General features: G+C 34.7%; 1 protein-coding gene across 2 annotated transcripts; it reads left to right on the top strand.

Annotated features, from left to right (window-relative positions):
* The first annotated feature begins 6,444 nt into the window (after positions 1 to 6,444).
* On the top strand, positions 6,445 to 18,840 carry LOC149793538 (uncharacterized). Of its 2 annotated transcripts, none has more exons than XR_016422572.1 (5): positions 6,445 to 7,085; positions 8,058 to 8,228; positions 13,904 to 14,412; positions 16,659 to 17,146; positions 18,187 to 18,839. XR_016422572.1 is itself a non-coding variant. In XM_089966410.1 (5 exons), the coding sequence occupies exons 4-5, from the start codon at positions 16,811 to 16,813 to the stop codon at positions 18,307 to 18,309; spliced, it is 459 nt and encodes a 152-aa protein (XP_089822536.1). In that variant the 5' UTR covers positions 6,456 to 7,085; positions 8,058 to 8,228; positions 13,904 to 14,412; positions 16,659 to 16,810; the 3' UTR covers positions 18,310 to 18,840. The 2 variants fall into 2 exon arrangements, 1 of the variants encoding a protein (XP_089822536.1); XM_089966410.1 differs by having other exon boundaries at positions 6,456 to 7,085; positions 18,187 to 18,840.
* Positions 18,841 to 19,307: the final 467 nt, after the last annotated feature.

Raw genomic sequence — 19,307 nt, 5'->3', positions numbered from 1 at the left:
TTGGGATGTAACGCCATTTTTTATCGCATGATATTCTACACATGGCCTAACGAGCCAATGGTTGTAAATGGGCCATATTCAGATAGACGTGATCTTTTCTCCTTTTCTCCACAATTCCCTTTGAGCAGTCGATTCTAAAATTGGACACCAAAACATTACTAGTAATGCTAAGAACAAAACGTTCCAGTAGGCGGGGTAATTCAATGTTCTCACGCTCGCAGCCCATCAATAATGCGAATAGTGCACAAAAATTAGATTGGCTTATATGGACCAATCAGAATTGCATAAAGTGGTATTGAACATGTAATACCACAAATATGCAGCTGTACGTACGATATATAAAGTGGACCGACTATATATATATATATATATATATATATATATATATATATAAGAGATAAATGGGTGCATCCCCGTAAAAATCAAGTTGTTGGAACGGTTCAATATCAAGCTTTATTCGTGCACGTGAACGCAGTCGATGAACGTCTGGCTAACAACTAAAAATACGATTATCGACAGAGACATCAACGTTTGAGCACGTCATAAATCTGACGCTCACCAAAGACCAGTAATATCAGTAACCCCTTTTACCTGACACGTATGTAGGTAAATTGATTGAACATTGTGATTTTATTTGGTATAAGTTTTTACTAAATACAGAAGGTCTAGATCATAATGTTCAACCAAGTTAGATAATTACGATCTACTTACAGCCAATATGGATTAAAATATGGGAAACTTAAATAACAAATGCGATAATGAACTGCTAGTGATCGCTAGAACTTGCTGTTAATGAGAGAGAGAAAAGGAAACAGAGTCGAACTTATCTTTGATACATCATTGAATAACCTCTCTTGTTCGTAAACAGTGTACTTACATCCACTCTCAATAACACCGTGCCATCCTGCACATGGCGTTTAATTCAACACAAGCGACACCAAAATTAATCTTGTTTATATTTTCTCAGGACATTTTGGTCAAAATGTCTTCATAAAACGTATGACACGCAGTAAATATTTCTAATTTACCTGCTGCAATAACAGCTACATCAGATAAGTACCATCACAAGAACGCACCTTGAGCTAAATCAATCATGAATGTGTTTTCACAACTTATCTTCAACATTCACTGCTGCCTTTAGTCAGTTTTACATACTGTTATTTCAATATATTTGTTTCACTACGTGTTATTTCTTATTTAACTATCTGGTTTATATTTTATTTTCATAAAGAGACATTGATACATGTAAACTTAAAAAGCAACCAATGTAAACATAAAACATCTCGTAGTGCGACGAATTCGAAGGAATGTAATGGCTGATGTACCACGTGATAGAGAATAGGAGCGCTTATGCAAATTGGCTCAGTGGGCGATAAGCCTTTCAATACAAGGCCTATTTGACACACAAAAAATAAACGTTAACACTCGTGAAAGTTTTGAACAAATGTAGCAATTGATTATATATTCAGAAAAGGCGCAGAACCTGTTTAGTCTGAAAACTTTAACATTTTAATTATTTGTTTTAGTTTGATTTTATAAGTCGCTATCCATTTATGTATATATCTATTATAGGATCAAATTGTCATTTAATCCTTAAAATCACAATTTACTTCCCTTCTGTAATAGGAACAAGTTTTCTTGAATTGCATGTTAAATGCGATCAAAGAGATAGCCCGATCTTCGCTAGCCAAACGTTGTCGATACAGTAATACAGTAATATAGGTAAGAGCGTCAAATCGGGTAATGCAAGTGATTAATTTTTATGATCTTATGATCATAATATATATAACCAGGCTTATTGTATAATAACCAACGTGTATAACTAATTGCATAACAGATAAGCCGATGACTACATCTAAATACCCGATTTCTACAGTTCATAACTCACATGTATAATGTAATGGATGAAACGGAAGTGTATTTTTAAATTTGGAACAACTTGCTGAAAAGTACACATAACAAATTATAATAGTCAATATTTTGAAAGTTTCAGTCATTTTGTAATCTTCATTAACATTATTTTCAAATTTATCAAATGATGACTGGACATAATAATCATTAATATTTATCTGTGCATTTGAATACTGCATGATGAATACATCTGTCATAAGCTATATGAACTTAACAAATAGTGTGTTGTGTTATAGAGATGAAATATCACATGCAAAATCTGAATGTCTTCATTGACAAAATATTTTATGTAATTAAGTTATTATCCCCTACATATCCCAACACATTATTTTGCAAGAGTCCTACAAAACAGGCAGTAACACATCAACATCATCATCTTCAAAGTGTTCAGTATCACTATTTTAAAACCTGCAGCAGGTGTAAGCTTAAAAAAACGAACATGCTGATCTGTCGAATTTTACCTTACTCAGTAGTACATAAAACAGTCATATGCTGTGAAAATTGAACTAGCAACCTACCGTACTTGTGTCTTATATGGTGCGCTTTCAATAAATACATAAATGACACATCTCGTACTAAATGTTCGTATTGCAAGCAAAGAATCTATATACTGACGTTCTAAATGATATGTCGCTGTCCCAAAAATTCAGAGAATGAATAATCATAAACTAAGGTCGAAAATGTGCTACATTAAAATGGCATCTGAGGCTAGATTAGTCAAACGATACAAGTATAAATAAAACGGTGCACTTTTTACTCTTCTTCAATTTATGTATGTTATTTAATTAAACATATTCAGTAATAGAGGAACCATAAGTTTACTTATAGTTAGTGCGGTTTCTTTGTAACGCAATTATATAATTATTCTTCGTAGTTTCATTATGTATAATGTGTGAGCGTTCTTGTGCTACTAAATAACAATTTATATTGTACTTTTAAATTGTGTAACATAACTGTGTCACCTCTTAAGAAAACTGACAACGGATTATAAAAAAGACAAAAGTAAACACAGTTGCAGAATAACAGAAGATGTCATGTCCGGTTAACTCTTTGAAGCACAGCAATTGTGGACACATAATATAAAAAAAATTATTTCGTTACATTCTAGATAAACACACGAACACGCACAAACATATACATACAGGTTTACATTTACATCGTTCTTAAATCACTGAAAAGCTACTCTCATTTTCTCAGCCAACACGTATCAACCTGATACATTATCTTCTCTCTCTCAAACTGAAATTATTCAAAATATGTGTTAGACAACATTTAAACTACAATGATAATGATTCAGCTATGGATTAGAGAATCGAAACTACGTTAAACATTAAGAAAAAAAAACAGAAACTGAAACAATCTTTCAAATTTAAAACAATAGCTGTTACCGGCAAAATTACTTCCCTTTGTAATTCGTAAAGTTCAGAATACACGAGATGCACGCATGTTGTATCCTTTTGTTTATGTTAGTGGAAGGATATCACGATAAACCATTGTTAACATCTTTAGAGCACGTTGTGTAGGCCTAGTTAGCCTTCAGTGACGCCTAAACCTTATGCGATAATACAAATTCATAAACATCTAAATCTAAATAAATACATTCTCTGGAGCATATGATGCCGTCGGATAAGTAATAGTATCAACAGCAACAAGAGTAGTACTGTCACTCAGGGTATATTAATTCTATATAGCTGAACCCAAAAATGGAGTCGTTGTTTTAAATTCATCCACGAGTACTGTACTTTTATTGCGTGAAATCTGACAATGTGAATCGTAGAACCGCTACATTGTATAATCTGAGAATTTCGAGTACCTAGTCACCCTACTTTCTTATTGTCGGACATATGATTGCTGAATATTGTGGCACAAGTTCGGCTAGGCGCAACGCAAGACTTATTGGGACCAGTAGCCAGTGTACGTCAATTAGTATGTTTGACAGATGTACTATCCATTCTCAAAAAAACAAGATGATGATGTGCACATTGAACTTGACTTAAATCAGTTGTTTTTTCTTGCAATAAAAGTCCTGCTACTATTTTTGCAAACAAGAAAGCCAAATATTGTAAATGTGTTGTCAAACCAAACTGCACGAACGACAAATAGTCTTGCTAGAACAACAAGAAAGCGTGATTTGTAAAGGAGACTAAATGAGCAAAATCAAAATCAAAAGAAATAAATTTATAGTATCAACAATAATGTAATGAAGCCGAATTGACCTTTACTTTATACACGTTTTATACAAGTCTAGACTTGAATTAGTAATGCGATTGTTTACTAACGAAGCATTCTGTAATGATATAAATTGTATAGTATAGACATTTTAAAGATATTTTCAAAATAAGCTATAAGATTGAATCAAAATATATAATATCATGTACTATTTATGTTTAAATTGAATGCGTTATTTCCCTTGGTCATATTTCTATATATAAATATGACCAAGGGAAATAACGTATTCAATTTAAACTTGAACATTACACGATATTATACATGTTGATTCAATCTTATAGCTTATTATATATATATATATATATATATATATATATATATATATATATATATATATATATATATATATATATATATATATATATATATATATATATATATATATATATATATATATATATATGTTTGTGTGTGTGTGTGTGTGTGTGTGTGTGTGTCTTTCAAATATATCCTCTTACTGTTTCTGTGATACTCGGGTTTTGCCCTGCCACATTGGAAAACGTACAGCCCAACAACCTGAACCTCATGGTATGTATATAATGAACTGAGACAACGAAATTCAGGATCGCGAGATTTGTATGTTGCATGTTCTCATTAGAACATGTGACTATTGGTAAAATTGTTTACTACTACTGCTACTGATACGTCACATGTGCTGATATTCGAGACATCATTCCTTGACATAAACGTTTCCCAAATTGCATCAAAATTGAGTAAGAACGAAGCTCTTGCTTTGTATCATCATCTGGATTGTACCATAGTAACGCTAAACTCTATGTCAACAACATTCACGTTGTTGATCGTGAATGTCCTGTTGCGCGTTGCTAGTGTAAGTACATTATTTATTGACGTATTTATGGTTAGAAGGCAATGAAATATCATCTCCCTACTACTTGATGGTGAGCAAAAGTATAAGATCAGAAATAACATTTGTGATATTCATAATCCTCATCATCATTATCGTTTCAACTGTAATTTCGAGATCATTTGATATGAATATTTTGCTTCATAACGCGTGTGAAACGTATATTTCAAAATACTAATTTTATCTTCAAGACAAATCGTTTGCTTGTATTCTAAAGTGTAATTTCAGTACGCTTTACTATACCAATATTCCTAATAGCTACCTCATTTGTTTTATTGAGCATTTGTTAATTTTCCAGAGATCGCCTGTTGGTGCGTGTACCGTTATAGGCAGGAGAACAAGGCACGAGGCAAAACGTCAACAAAACATAAATACATAATCAATCACTAATAGATGCCTTTTTGGCTTAAGTCTCCAAGCTAAACCAATCTTCACTTAGACAAGCAGTTTTAATTTTGCTTGTATAACTGATAATTTCATTGCCTTAACCAAGCATTCTAACGTTTTTTATGCAAGCATTTTCTCTCTATATTCATTCTTTTATTCAGTGTTTAATTTTTTATCAAGCCTTAATCAAGCTCCATTTCTATCAAATCGTTTTAAATTTTTCAGAGTGTGTTTTCCTTAACATCGTTTTCTCTCCCCTTAAAGTTCACCTCTCATCCTAATAGTTTGGTGATCTACAGAATATGTAGCGCTTTCCGTGATCATTGTTCATTTAATATAATGATATTCATGTTCTTATGTTTACGTCGAATCTTTGAAATTCATATTCGCTCTAGTCGATAATGACTGTAGTGCACGTTATAATTGAGACTACACAGGTGTTACCAATCATGTTACTTAATTAGGAATTAAGCTTTGTACTTTACTCATCTCCAGATATACTTATTCGTCATTTAGTTTAACACGCTACAAAAATTACTACTATTGTTGCTTTACTAGCATAACTGTATCTACTTCTAAAATAACAATAATTTGCAAATAATGCTATCATCATTAGCAGCAGTTGTTCTGGTTAGTAGCAGTGATTATGGATGACGAATACATACATACATACACATATATATATATATATATATATATATATATATATATATATATATATATATATATATATATATATATATATATATATATATATATATATATATATATATATATATATATATATATTCTTTAGTTTCTGCCTTATTGATGCTATCTGTTAAAACTATTCAAACCTCTTTTATACTGAACAAAAAATGTCTGAGTTTGTTTCCTTTTTTGTCCATTGGCCAAGATACAATATCAATCATATTTCCGACTCTGTCGCATATTACAATCTGAAGCAAATAATTATAAACGGAGGCTCATAACTTATATTGAAGTTACGGAAATACTGTGTATTATGTTCTTATTTATCTATAAATATTGTACATTGGACTTCAGACTTTAATCTAAGTATTGAACTTGGAGAATGTGTGGTTTTCGAGGCATTTTCCTACATAATTTTTTTGCGATCCATTATTTTTAAAATTTGAAAAGCCTGTTTTCTTGTTGTGACATGCGTCTTTTGTAAACTGATCAATGATATTTTAAATTATACAACGGTTATTATTGATTCAAAACAGAACTTTAGCAACTATGGACAATACACAATATTACTAATTCAGTTTGTTGCTATAGAATCATACGGTATTAGCTGGACAGAATCAGCACATTTAAGTGCAAGGAAATATGTTCTTATTGTATGTTTTAGTTTTCTGCATAATATTTGGTTTTGTCTCAGAAGGAAGGATCGTGGAAGGTATTATAGGAAGAAACGTGTCTTTATCATGGACATACAACAATACAAACAGGAATTATATACGTATTAGTCGTAACTCGTCAAATTTTCTGTTTGTATGGCCAATTACAAATCATGTCGCCTGGTATGAAAAAGACGAGAGACTACAAGTGTACGTATACAATGCTACCTTCGAAACGGTAACTGTTAATGTTAGCATTTCAAACGTTACAAGAAAAGATGCTGGCATATACAAGTTGGAACGATCATGGGATTCAGAGGACTTCAACGATAGTGTCACATTACAAATTGGTATGTTGCATAAACCTTATATTTCATCAGTTGTTCGTTAATTACAACAGTGGAAGCGTTCGTTTTACTAGCATTATATAAATTTGCCAGTTTAAGGTAGTTAAAAGTCATAACTAATATAGAGACATAATGCCTAATTGGATAATCATAGTTAATAATTGAGAAACTGAAAGCATGTCTGCAGCTGGCTATTCATGTCAGAAGACATTTATACAAAGAGGCACGATCTAACTTATGTATTTCGCATTTACACGTTTCTAAAGAGTTTCATTTGTTTTGTACAAACACGTCTTTAACACACTTTGTCCAAGATTTATATTGACCTTCTTAATTATCTGTGTAACCCTACAAACAATAATCTGGTTACATCTTGTTTTTAAGCATATTTAAACATCTTAGATCAATCAAATTTTTCATACTTTATGATGAAGGATTTAACTGACGATAGTACGTATAAACGTGTGGCCTGATTTTTTAAGTGCATCGCACTTCCAAAGTATGTCTGAGCCAAAGGTATAGTTTAACATTTGCAGAATTTCAACATTTGAGCGATATCATTTCTATTAATTTGTGGCCTCTGCACCACTAATTTCATTCCTTTGTCTGACTAAGTCTCCAATGTAAGACCTTCCACAAATCGTTACTAATTCTGCTGAAGACATTTTATCCTCTCTTTTCCAAAGTTGCATGAAGAGACGTTTATAAACTTCATGAGAAGAAGATAAATTTAGACAAGTTCAATATGACAACTGCATATTCACTACAATGACAATTCGATAACGACTACAGACAATAAATTATTTTCATAATGAAGCCGCTAGTGTTTGATTTTCTATAGATTAAGCCATCCTCATTATGGGTATGTTTTACATTTTTCCAGACGAAGAACCAGTTCTTGGATAACTATGGTTTTACATGTCATATTTGATTCTTACATAGAGTTACAGTGTAATTCCCTAAATATATCCACAGGAAAGGTTGCTTGGAGCCTCAATGGATCTATCATAGAAAGCGATGGCACATATTCTCAAAACAACACGATTCCTGCTATACAAAATTTAACAGTTGATGGTATGCACAACATTTACAAATGTAATCAGTCCGGAGGTGGATTTGAGAGTGATCCATGTACATTAAATATTTGTAAGTACATTGGTATTTTTATCCTATTTAGTTACTGCCCTTTTGTCGTCTGATATTGCAACACGCCGGTATCCGTGAATCTACCTTTCCGTGAAAGAATGTTCTTCTATAAATAATGCAAGTTTAAAGACTATATTATTACACTTTCTCGAAAGTGTCAAATAAAAGTTTATAATAATTGTTGTTCTGAACACACACACACACAAACAGATATATATATATATATATATATATATATATATATATATATATATATATATATATATATATATATATATATATATATATATATATATATATATATATTATATATATATAGATATATATATATATATAGATATATAAATAGAGAGAGAGAGAGAGAGAGAGAGAGAGAGAGAGAGAGAGAGATATAGACTGTTTAATATATTGCATGACGATACAATTCCACATCGGATTCAGTATTATGGATAATTGTGCTGATTTGTACTTGAATTTACCATTGTCGTCAGCTCCATGTGTTCTAAGTCGATGCCTTCTATGGAATGGTACCTTTGATTAAAATGGTATTTTTCTTCTGCGGTATGACATCAGATTGAATAGCCCCTCGATCTCTTCTTCCATTTGAGAAGACAATAACCTGAAACGAAATATTTCCCTGTGGCGTATATTTAATATATACGGTTTGTTGACTTTGTCCATAATTATACGTTATTTATAAATGTTCTTTGTGCTTGAGTTTTGTCTAAAATCAAGTATATGGTGTACCCTACCAATGACAAAATATTTTGTAAGCAACATAATACACATATAATATGCCTGTAAAATTATCGATTCAACATTCAGATCATTACCAATGGAAGTAATTTTGTTTACTTCTATCTGAATGTAGGTTATTATTTTTTCGCTTGGACATTCCTAAAATTGCTGCCAACTTTAAATGGTTTAGGGAGTAGACTGACGTACAGCATGGCTCTATCTTTGTATCACATCTTGTTTATAAATGTTGTATACTTGGCAAATTACTCATTCTTGCCTTAACATCCGAAGCAGAATCATTCTTATTGTTGTGTTCAGTGTTTAATTTTGGTTAATTAATTTAGTCAAACTATTATTCGCTGAATTTCAAAGTGCTCAATAAAATGATTGGACTACATTAATTATATTAATTTGGAATTATAGCAAAATTCAAACTAGGACATTTTGAAGTATAGTATTGTGATACATCATAATACTGTCAACACATCGCCAGATTCCTTGTCATTGTCACATTAGCACATTCGAGACTGCAGGCACATCAAAACGTTCAGTATCAGAATTTATTTGGAATACGTTCGGAATGCAAATGGAACTTCGTGTTTTTGGACTTGTGTTAGAACTTTTATATCTGTTTGAGATTTAACTCACAATGTTGCGCTCATCCACTTAGTTTTCTTTCAGGGAGCTTTCTGCGTCATGGTGAGGACGAGTTTAACTTTGATTAAAGATTTCGGAAAGAGAAAGGTAGTTTTACTTGAAAATAATGCGGCAAAGCAGTATAGCACCACTCATCCATGGAATATAGCCCGAGCTGTTTTCCTCCACCATTTTTGTTGTGTAAACTTTTGTCGCGCTTCGCACTAATAAAATAACAAACGCGAAGCCTTGGCAGCATGGTACGATTGAGATGGTAAAAGTACTAGGGTATCCTCGGGCATGAAGTTCTTTCGATAACTAATCAGCATAAATGTTGTCACTGAACTGTTACCTGCTGCCCGAGAACAACTGTTTCGCAGAAGCAACTCCCCATCAATTCAAAATCAAAAGGAGCGCTTGTGAGGATTGGAATCAAGTTCAGATAGATTCCCTCTGTATCTATTTCATACCATCGACGACTTAGCAATATAACGGAGCACGACGTGTTGCTTTCGTCGGTATTGAACAAGTGAGGACATATCTGTACGATATCGTTTCAGTTTCGAAACTGATATAATGAAGTCCCCTGAATATATTTGAATGATCTAATAACTTATTCAGTGTGTTAACATATTTGCGGCCTACACTGATCAAACATATCGACGACTTGACAAGCAAAAGGATTCTAAGACAAACTGTGAAGACATATCTTACCACATTGAACATGTTGCTCTTGCTTGATAAATTCCTGGTCACATTTTCATGGCAGAAACTGCACCCTGCATGTCCGTTGATACTTCTACTGACATCGCAATGATAATGACGATCATAAACATGAATGCAGTTTTCGACAGGAAATGGGGACCCTCAAAACAGACCCCCTCGAATTAACTGAAGATATATTTTCAACGTATAGCGAGGGGCTAGTGCTTCTTGCATTTTTGGTCACCCTAATTTTTTCGCTTTCATTCTGGTGCATTGGTTTTTGATGCATATGCTGTGGAAACCACAATAATGCATGCCACACTCATATAATCCTAGTCGATGTCGATCTCCATGATACCTCGCTTAAAAGTAGGGAGACAATGCACATGTGAGATACGGTTTTGTACGTTTAATGCTGCCTGTAGGACGTGAAACCGGATTCATCTTGAGAGTGTTTTGTCATCGATAATGTCAAATTCTTCTATGAATTGTTAAAAACGTTTAATTATGTCAAATATTTTGGATGGTTTTGATTCAGAAGGAATACTAAATTAAATCCGTACGGGAGATTTTAAACCGTAGTAAACTCATCCTACATAGATTCCAATTTGCCGTTAATAACGCAGACGCTTTATATGCATGGCCTTGGATCTTGCACTTCTTAAGTAAGTGAGAATTCTAGTTCTTCCAAAAGACACCCTATTGAACGGTTCAGTGTGACAAAGTCCTCCAGAGTGGGAATCAGCACTGATCGTACCCCGGTATGTACTCCTCTGCCTCTGCTGAGAACCGGGACACATCCCCCAGGACAGGCGAAACGCCAACATCGTCACTTTGTACAAGAAAAAAATAGAACGTGCGACTGCAACAACTACCGGGGCCACATCGTCGGAAAGGCTTTCGCCCGTGTCGCCTTGGCGCGCTCGCAGACCCTAGCCTCTCGCGTCTACACAGAGTCACAGCATGGTTCCCAAGCCGGCCGGTCAACTGTGAATATGGTCGTCTCACTGCGCCTTCCTAGACCTAACGAATGCATTTGACCTGGTCAGTCTGAGCGGACTCTTTAGGCTCCTGCAGAAGATCGGCTGCCCCCCCCACCTCGATTGTTCGCTGTCGTGTCGTCACGTCGTTATACGAGACCATACACAGCACAGTATGTTTCAGTTGCGCAGCATCGGAGGCCTTCCTAGTCATCAGCGGAATGAAGCATGACTGCGTCATTGCGCCGACGGTCTTTGCAATCTTATTCTCCATGCTGCTCTGGTAAGCCTTCAAGGACTGCAGCGAGGTAGTGTACATCCATACCAGGGCTGACGGCAAGCTGTTCAACATCGCCCGTCTCCGTGCTAAGATTAAAGTCACAGAGGTCCTCATCCGTCAACTGCTCTTCGTCGACGATGCAGCCTTGACATTACACACGGAAGATGAACTGCACTGCTGGTATGCCACCTCTCCACGCCTGTAAAGAGTTTGGACTGACCATCAGTTTGAAGCAAATGAACCTCATGGCGATGGAGACAGACTCCAATTCCTCCATCACCATCGAGGGGTACAACTTGGACGTTGTTGAGAATTTCATATACCTCGGTTTCACCATCTCCAACTTGCTTTTCATTGACTCTGAGGTAAAGAGCACCATTGCCAAGGCAGAAACAGTGATGGCAAGACTGAATCAGAGGGTATGGAATAACACCAACCTCACTGCAAAGACAAAACTGCGTGTCTAATGAGCCTGTGTGCTCCGCACGCACCTCTACAGCAGCGAGACATGGACCACCTATGCGAGACACGAGAGGAAACTCAGCAGCTTCTACTTGAGATGTCTGTGGCGTTTTCTGCATAGCCAGTGGCTGGACAAAGTACCCAACATAGAAAATTGACCCAGGCCGCATTTTCAAGGACCTGCTGTACGGTGAGCTAGCAGAAGGCGCGAGACCGACTGGACTGCCACATCTGCGTTACAAAGACGGTTGTAAGAATGACATGAACACGGCCAACATCAACGTCAACGATCTGGGAGAGCTGTGCTACGACCGCTCCAACTAGCGCATAGTTGTCAAACAGGGCGTTCAAAAGGCCAAGGAAAACAATAACATAAAGCACTCTGAAACGAGAGCCAGGAAGAAGGCGAAGCAACAATTTACTCTGAAGCTACACCATCGTCTCCCGTAGACGGACGGATGCCACGAAAATTTTGTTATATAAGGAAAGGAAAAAATAATAGAAAATTGTCAATATATTGGACAACCAAATTTTGTTTTCCTTAGGCAATAGCAAAGAGGTTTGATAGCAAAGAGGTATGTCACAAACAACAACTGTGTCGCGGAAATATATCTAAAGGGCATTTACGTGTGGAGAATGAAAAATGTCCTGCACAAATACTCATACTGGATAACAATGTATAGTTCCTTACATACTCATACTGACAGCCACTTTTACGCCTTTTGGTTTTACTCCAATGCTACGCCTATGGATGTTTTTATATGAAATATTCCCCATGTATCAAGAGGGTCATGGTTACGAAATGGCGGCATTACGTAAAATTTTCCATGTACGTATAGTGCATTTCGTTTATATCGTCAAAAACCTTACAAATCTAACAATGTGTCACGATGAAATCCCACCCGGTTGTCGTGCATTATAGTGGCTCTCTAGAAAATAGTTGATATCAAACCTTTGCTAAGTAGTTGCAACTATAATGCGTGCTTATAAAAATGACCCAGTTACCGTAACAAAATAATAAAAATGCCCGCATTCTTACTATGTATTGTTGTGACAAACTTAGGAGAATTTATTAGCATATAAATGATCATTCTGAGTTTTGCTCCACTTGTTTTGAATGTTATGATATTTTTTTAAGGACACTGTCTCATATAACGTTAAATTCTATCAAACCATATAATCAGTGGCATCCAGCTGGACTTTTACCAACCGAAACAAGTTGTAAATGACTTATCAAAAGTATTTGTGTATTTCATCATTTGATTAATTTGATCTTAACTGTGCACACTTTTCATAAGATATGCATTAAATCTTTAAAATCATTTCCTTTATTGATGTTCCAGAGACCAATATTTAAACTATTTCTTATTTTTAATAATAATTAATAATTTTAATGATATTTATTTATTTATCTATTTCCTGATAATGTCTCTTTAGTGTTTTATCTGCTTCATTTCTTTACCATATTAAAACCATATTTTTAGTATTATATGATATGTATTGTTTCCCCAGAATTGCATGTCCGTCGCAAAAGGGACCCACTTACATTTCATAATCGCTCGTGTTGCATAATATTTGCTATGCCTTAAAGTTTAATGTTCCGACTTGGGTTTAATGGTTATATCCAATGGGTATATTTTAAATCATCCGATGCATACATTGCACGAATATATACATACACACCTGAATACATACATTATTGCTTCTATACAACTTTTCAGTACAAATATTGATAAATATGACCTTTATTTTGCCATCTGTGTAATCTTTATCCAGTTTTAAGATATTGCTCTGAATATATAAATATTAAAAATGGATTGATATATGTTGGTTGGCCAATCGAAAGTTTGACTTCCCGTTTCATTTCTTTTCAGCTCAATCAAGTACCAAACCTATCAACGGAAGTAATTTTGTGCAGCAAGATTTCAATGATAAGTATTATGGCACTCCATAGTGTATTTATTATAATACAACATATCACAATGATCAGACACAGAGATTCAAGCACCAGACCATGAAATGCATATATGCTTTTAGCAATCAAATAAGAGTCATTTATAGCTGGGAAAAGCTTATGAATATTGCCGATCATACAAGTGCATCTACTCTAAGATATCTCGCCGCAATATTATAAATTGTATCACATATAACATGGCAAACAATCATGCCATTAGATCCAATGTGTTGTATTTCATAATACTGTTTTGATTTCATGATTTTATTCCTACATGTAAGCTTCGAAACAGTGAATATTTGTCTTTCCTTCCAGGTCTACTAGGTCCGCTTCTTGGGGTTGGACTAGTAATTGTTGCCATTTCCTTGATCATCGTTGGAGTTCTAATTTTATTCACGCAGAGGTGTAAAGTCGCATTCAGCAGATCGGGTACGATTATCTTCTAGTTTTTAAATGTGTCCACATTTAATTGGTTCACAAGATTTAAATATTAGCATAAATTCTGTCTCCAAATGAAAATGAAAAATGTTGATATTAAAAGCATAATCTCTCTAAATGGTCACCAACTAAATTTTTTCCAAGTCTAGTGCTCTCTGGTAACATACTTAGTTTGTCCCATTCTAGCTTAAAGAGCTGGATACAATTAGCTGATGTGCATGTTGCAACTTTGTTACTTTACACAACTCATAGATGGGTTTATACTACCAAACGTTACACGGCCGTTGACAAGTCCTTGCTGACCATCTGGGATAAACTTCATGGCACAACATTTGCATTGCTAGTTCGGCTTCTTTTTTATACACATGCATTCATTGATGGCAGGTTATGCTATACTTGTGTCAGGTATAATGCATAATTCTAAACATATGTAATACGTCTCTGCCATGACACTTTGGCAGGTTTGATTTTGCAAGCAGGGAAAATACGCTGAACGTAGTATGTAAATAAGAATTTACTTCCGTTACATTCAACAATTTATTTTCACTGAAAAGTGCAGAAAATAGATATAATAAAGTGCATAAGAACGAAACCATTTGTCGTAGTTGCAACATCTGCACAACTCTTTCACAAGTACATGCCTGAGGTGCATAAGCAAAACACATTTTTTTGCTGACATAAATGGAGATGATCACAAGACAACCTACTATTAGAATATCATGTTATTGGAACTTTGGTGCGACAATCAGTAGAAATGTTATCGTGCTACACTATTTATACCTGACAATCGCCAGACGAAATGGAATTTTTTTTTAAAAATGTCTGCTACCAGAGATGTAGAGACTGTATATTTAAACAGCAGCTTGATTGTGGACTGTTTAATGCGCATTTTTACAATTAAGACAACCTGTTTATGACACATTTGAAAAAAAAGAAATATTCACAAAATGTTAACAGAAAAATGAAGGAAACATTCAGAAACCGGATAGAAAGAAAGGAAGCAAAAATCAGATATAATATTACGCCAAATAACCATGCAAAACAAATAAAGGAATCTGATACGAAAATCAAATGTCATGGTCTTCGATCTGACCGACATAACCGAATTGCAATAGCAGAACATTTTGTAATGCACAATCACAACACGCAACTTCAAACTTCTTTTGCATGAACCATTTTCACAAGTGAAATATTGATTGTGTGCTAGGTCTTGAAATAAAACAATAACTGACGTAAGGAAAATTAGATAGGAAAGCAATGCATGATATAGCACAGCAAGAAATACAATCAGGGCTATGTTCTAAACACAACAAAGTAAAGTTCAAACTGCTTTGACGCAACCTAGACTAACAGCAAGGCTCTAATGCGAAGCTTGTATTATGGTAAGGGCATATATTGGGAGAGATGTGACACAATGATAACAAATAATGTGCGTACGGAACAAGCAGCTGAGACGGACGTAACTTGCATAACGTGCGCGTGAAACTAGCAACTCATAATGTTCCAGATGAGGTGAAGATTGAAGGTACTATTGCATTAAAGAAAGATCGATGATGTGACCTCGACATGGATAGAGTATATTTTGTTGAGTTGAGTAGAGGAACAAAGGCCATCTATCTATCTATCTATCTATCTAGAGATGTCACTTCGCTGAATAAATGACGAAATGCAAAGGAATGAAAAAAGTGTTTCAGAAGAAAATACACTTGTTAAACAAGGCCTTAGGAGCAAATTCACAATGGAACAAAGCGAATACAAGAAGCAGTGAATACCACATTATTTATTTTTACTTCAAGTTTGTTGATTCATTTACTTAAGGAAATAGAGGAACGATATAGTTTGCATCGACAATAAATATTATTATTTGGACTTGAACTCCTTAGGCTGATTTCAAAACGTGCTTAGAACCGAAGAAACCGTCAATTTTACAAAACTCTGAAATGCATTATTTTATATATTTTCCGATGGAAACGCAAAATAGGTGAACTTTGTATACTAACGCATTGTGTGTGTGTATGTGTGTGTGTGTGTGTGGAAGGGGGCTTTCTTACACGTTTCATTTGTAATAATAAGGTGATAATTAGCACCTAAAGTCTGAATTCACAACCATTTCTCGTTCCACAAAAAATGTGTATGAATTCCATATACGGGTAGGATAAACGAATAAGTAATATATTAAAAAATGTAAAATTTCTTCCTGTCCTTCAAGTTTAGTTATTAAATTTGTACAACTTCAGGAACAAAGCATCAGCCAAGTGTAGAATCTTCAAATAGAGAAGTCGCTCGAGAATCGTTCAGATTCAACCTTGGCAGATCTTTAACTGTCCCACGGACGTGGAGATCGGGGTATCCAGTTATAAATAGAATATCCGGGAGTTTGCAAACACTTATGAGTCATACCTACGGTATTTGGAATCCAGTTCGACAAGCCTTGTCTTTGCAGACTTTGCAAATTTTGACACAATTATTGTATGCGAATAGAAGTCAGGTTCAGAGTAATGATTCGATGAACGCGACATGTTGCTCTAAGACAGACAGCATGTCAAGTCTGAACGTATCTGCAGACCTACTTAATCTGGATGACTTGTCTTCAAAGGCTCAAAGAGACAGTGGAGTTAGCCATTATGAGGAGACTATTCGTACAAGATCTGTAAGCCTGAACAACTTCCCACCTGACGGTTTTGAGCAACAGTCCAAGGAGGAACAATACAGTACTATAGATGAGGTAAACTGTGACAGCTTCCTCTCTCAATACCTCTCTGTATCTCTCAATATATGCATGTCAGAGCGGGAAAATATAATCTCAAAGGGAGATTGCAACTGATAAAAGGGTTTAATGATATTGGATTTAATATAAGAGTTTTACCCAAATTAAACAATTTGTTTTCTGAACAAGATTCTTCACTAAAGCCGTATTTGCTTTCTTTATCTAATGTATTCTTTCTAATTCTAAGCCTCCAAAACAGAATAATATTACTTCATGGAGCATGTTAGACTTTCATTGGTCATATACATTGAAGAATATCTTACTCTTATGGAATATAAATTATCATAGATAAGCAAACGTTTACGTTTCATATTGTCTGAACTGAATCATGTTATTTATGAGTGCCAAGAGAGTGCATTTATGACGGGTGATTTATAGACCACAATTTAATTAGGATTTTGAAAGAAAACTACCAATGCATCGCAGTTTAATTTATAACTATGGCGATCGCAATTATTAATTTATATTGATTAGTGTGTTGATTCACATGTCGAAAATCTTGATGTTTAATTGTTTAATGTTTCACTATACGGATAACTTATATTTCAGAAATATAGTCATCCGAGTATTATGTTCGCAATCTAAAAGTTTATGCCACCAGAGGTCATTAAAAGAAAGAATTTTCATTCTAACCTAATTCATGTGCTGGCAGGATGATATATCTTCCGCCCTGATGTACTTCGTGATTTATGCAAATAAATTAAGAGAATCGGACTCCGGTTACATTCATGGCTAGAAATGCAGTGGCTAGTGTTTTATGTCTTGCAATACACATGATTTACAGTTTACCACATAAAACTTTACATTACTCAGCACAATATGTCTGATCTAATATTTACCCACATAGGACGTGATATATGTTTCATTACAAGCATGTAATCACTTATCATGTATCTTGTGTTGGCGATATTTTGCAGATATTTATTTCGTTCTTTCCGTCCATCTAAATATTTATTTTCTTTGAATATATTTATTTTTTCTTCATATTGTTCTCGTAGGCTAAATTGTCTGCCTACCATTGTTTCAAAGCCAACGAGGATGATGAAACTCTACAAAACGGCTACAGAAGTCCTGACGCTGGAAACAACGATTATGACTTTGCTATTCTGCCCGTTCTTTGAAATCCATGAAGTTTTTGTAATGCTGAAGCACTCGCTTCTAATAGAGGATGAAATCTAACCAGCATTAACAGTCCGCTTACTCATTTTTCCCACTATGAATACGAAGTCATATGGACAACGGTCTTTTGCATACCAGGACCCATCAACGTGGAATTAATTGCCCACTAAACTCAGACACAAAGACACAGCAATCTCATTCATGAGTGCTCTTAAAACGCACTGATTTCGACTGCAAGAACAAACTTAAAGACCTAATAATGTTCCATACCTTAAATATTTACTGCATGTTTTTATGTTTTCTAATTTCGTGGTGTTTGTTTTCTGTAATAATATCATTATGCATGTCTTTTTTATGTTATAGGTGTGGCCTAACGTTGCAAAGCGCTTAGAGCTTGTAAAGATTAGGCGCTATACAAATTCCTCATAATGATTATTATTATTATTATTATTATTATTATTATTATTAGAAAGATTTGTGCGGCAAGAATAGCGAATATTTTGTATGTTTTCACAGAGTATATATATATATATATATATATATATATATATATAGAGAGAGAGAGAGAGAGAGAGAGAGAGAGAGAGACAGAGAGACAGAGAGAGACAGAGAGAGACAGAGAGAGAGAGAGATACATCGATAGATAGATACATAGATAGATGGGGGGGATTATAAATATGCACCAAACAGAACGGAAAGTGATATCCCTCGATTATATAGAAGAATACTTGATAATAGTAGACATAATTAATATTTTCAGACATATTATTATCTCTCTTGTGTATATTTATAAATCTCTATAATTAATTATATCTGCCTTGAGTTCTCTCATAGGAATCCGGAATGACTGTGTAGATAATTCATTACTATGTCGTCATTCGAGTGTGCCTGCTACACAGGAGTGCGTATAACACCGATTGCGTAGGATCATTTTTAAGCGATTTGGTTCAGTCGGGAGGGAATAGGGGCTCGTGTGTGCAGGCAAGGCGATGGGTGCCAT

The sequence above is a fragment of the Sinohyriopsis cumingii genome, chromosome 8 (genome assembly GCF_028554795.1).
Source record: "Sinohyriopsis cumingii isolate HCF-2022 chromosome 8, ASM2855479v2, whole genome shotgun sequence".
Classification (NCBI taxonomy): domain Eukaryota; kingdom Metazoa; phylum Mollusca; class Bivalvia; order Unionida; family Unionidae; genus Sinohyriopsis; species Sinohyriopsis cumingii.
This window is presented reverse-complemented; position numbering and strand designations above follow the sequence as displayed.

Bases quoted from the DNA above. Each gene is read 5' to 3' on its own strand.
- LOC149793538 (XM_089966410.1), top strand. From the start codon at position 16,811: ATGAGTCATACCTACGGTATTTGGAATCCAGTTCGACAAGCCTTGTCT. The intron at 17,147-18,186 runs GTAAACTGTGAC...TTGTTCTCGTAG, and splicing joins AATACAGTACTATAGATGAG to GCTAAATTGTCTGCCTACCA.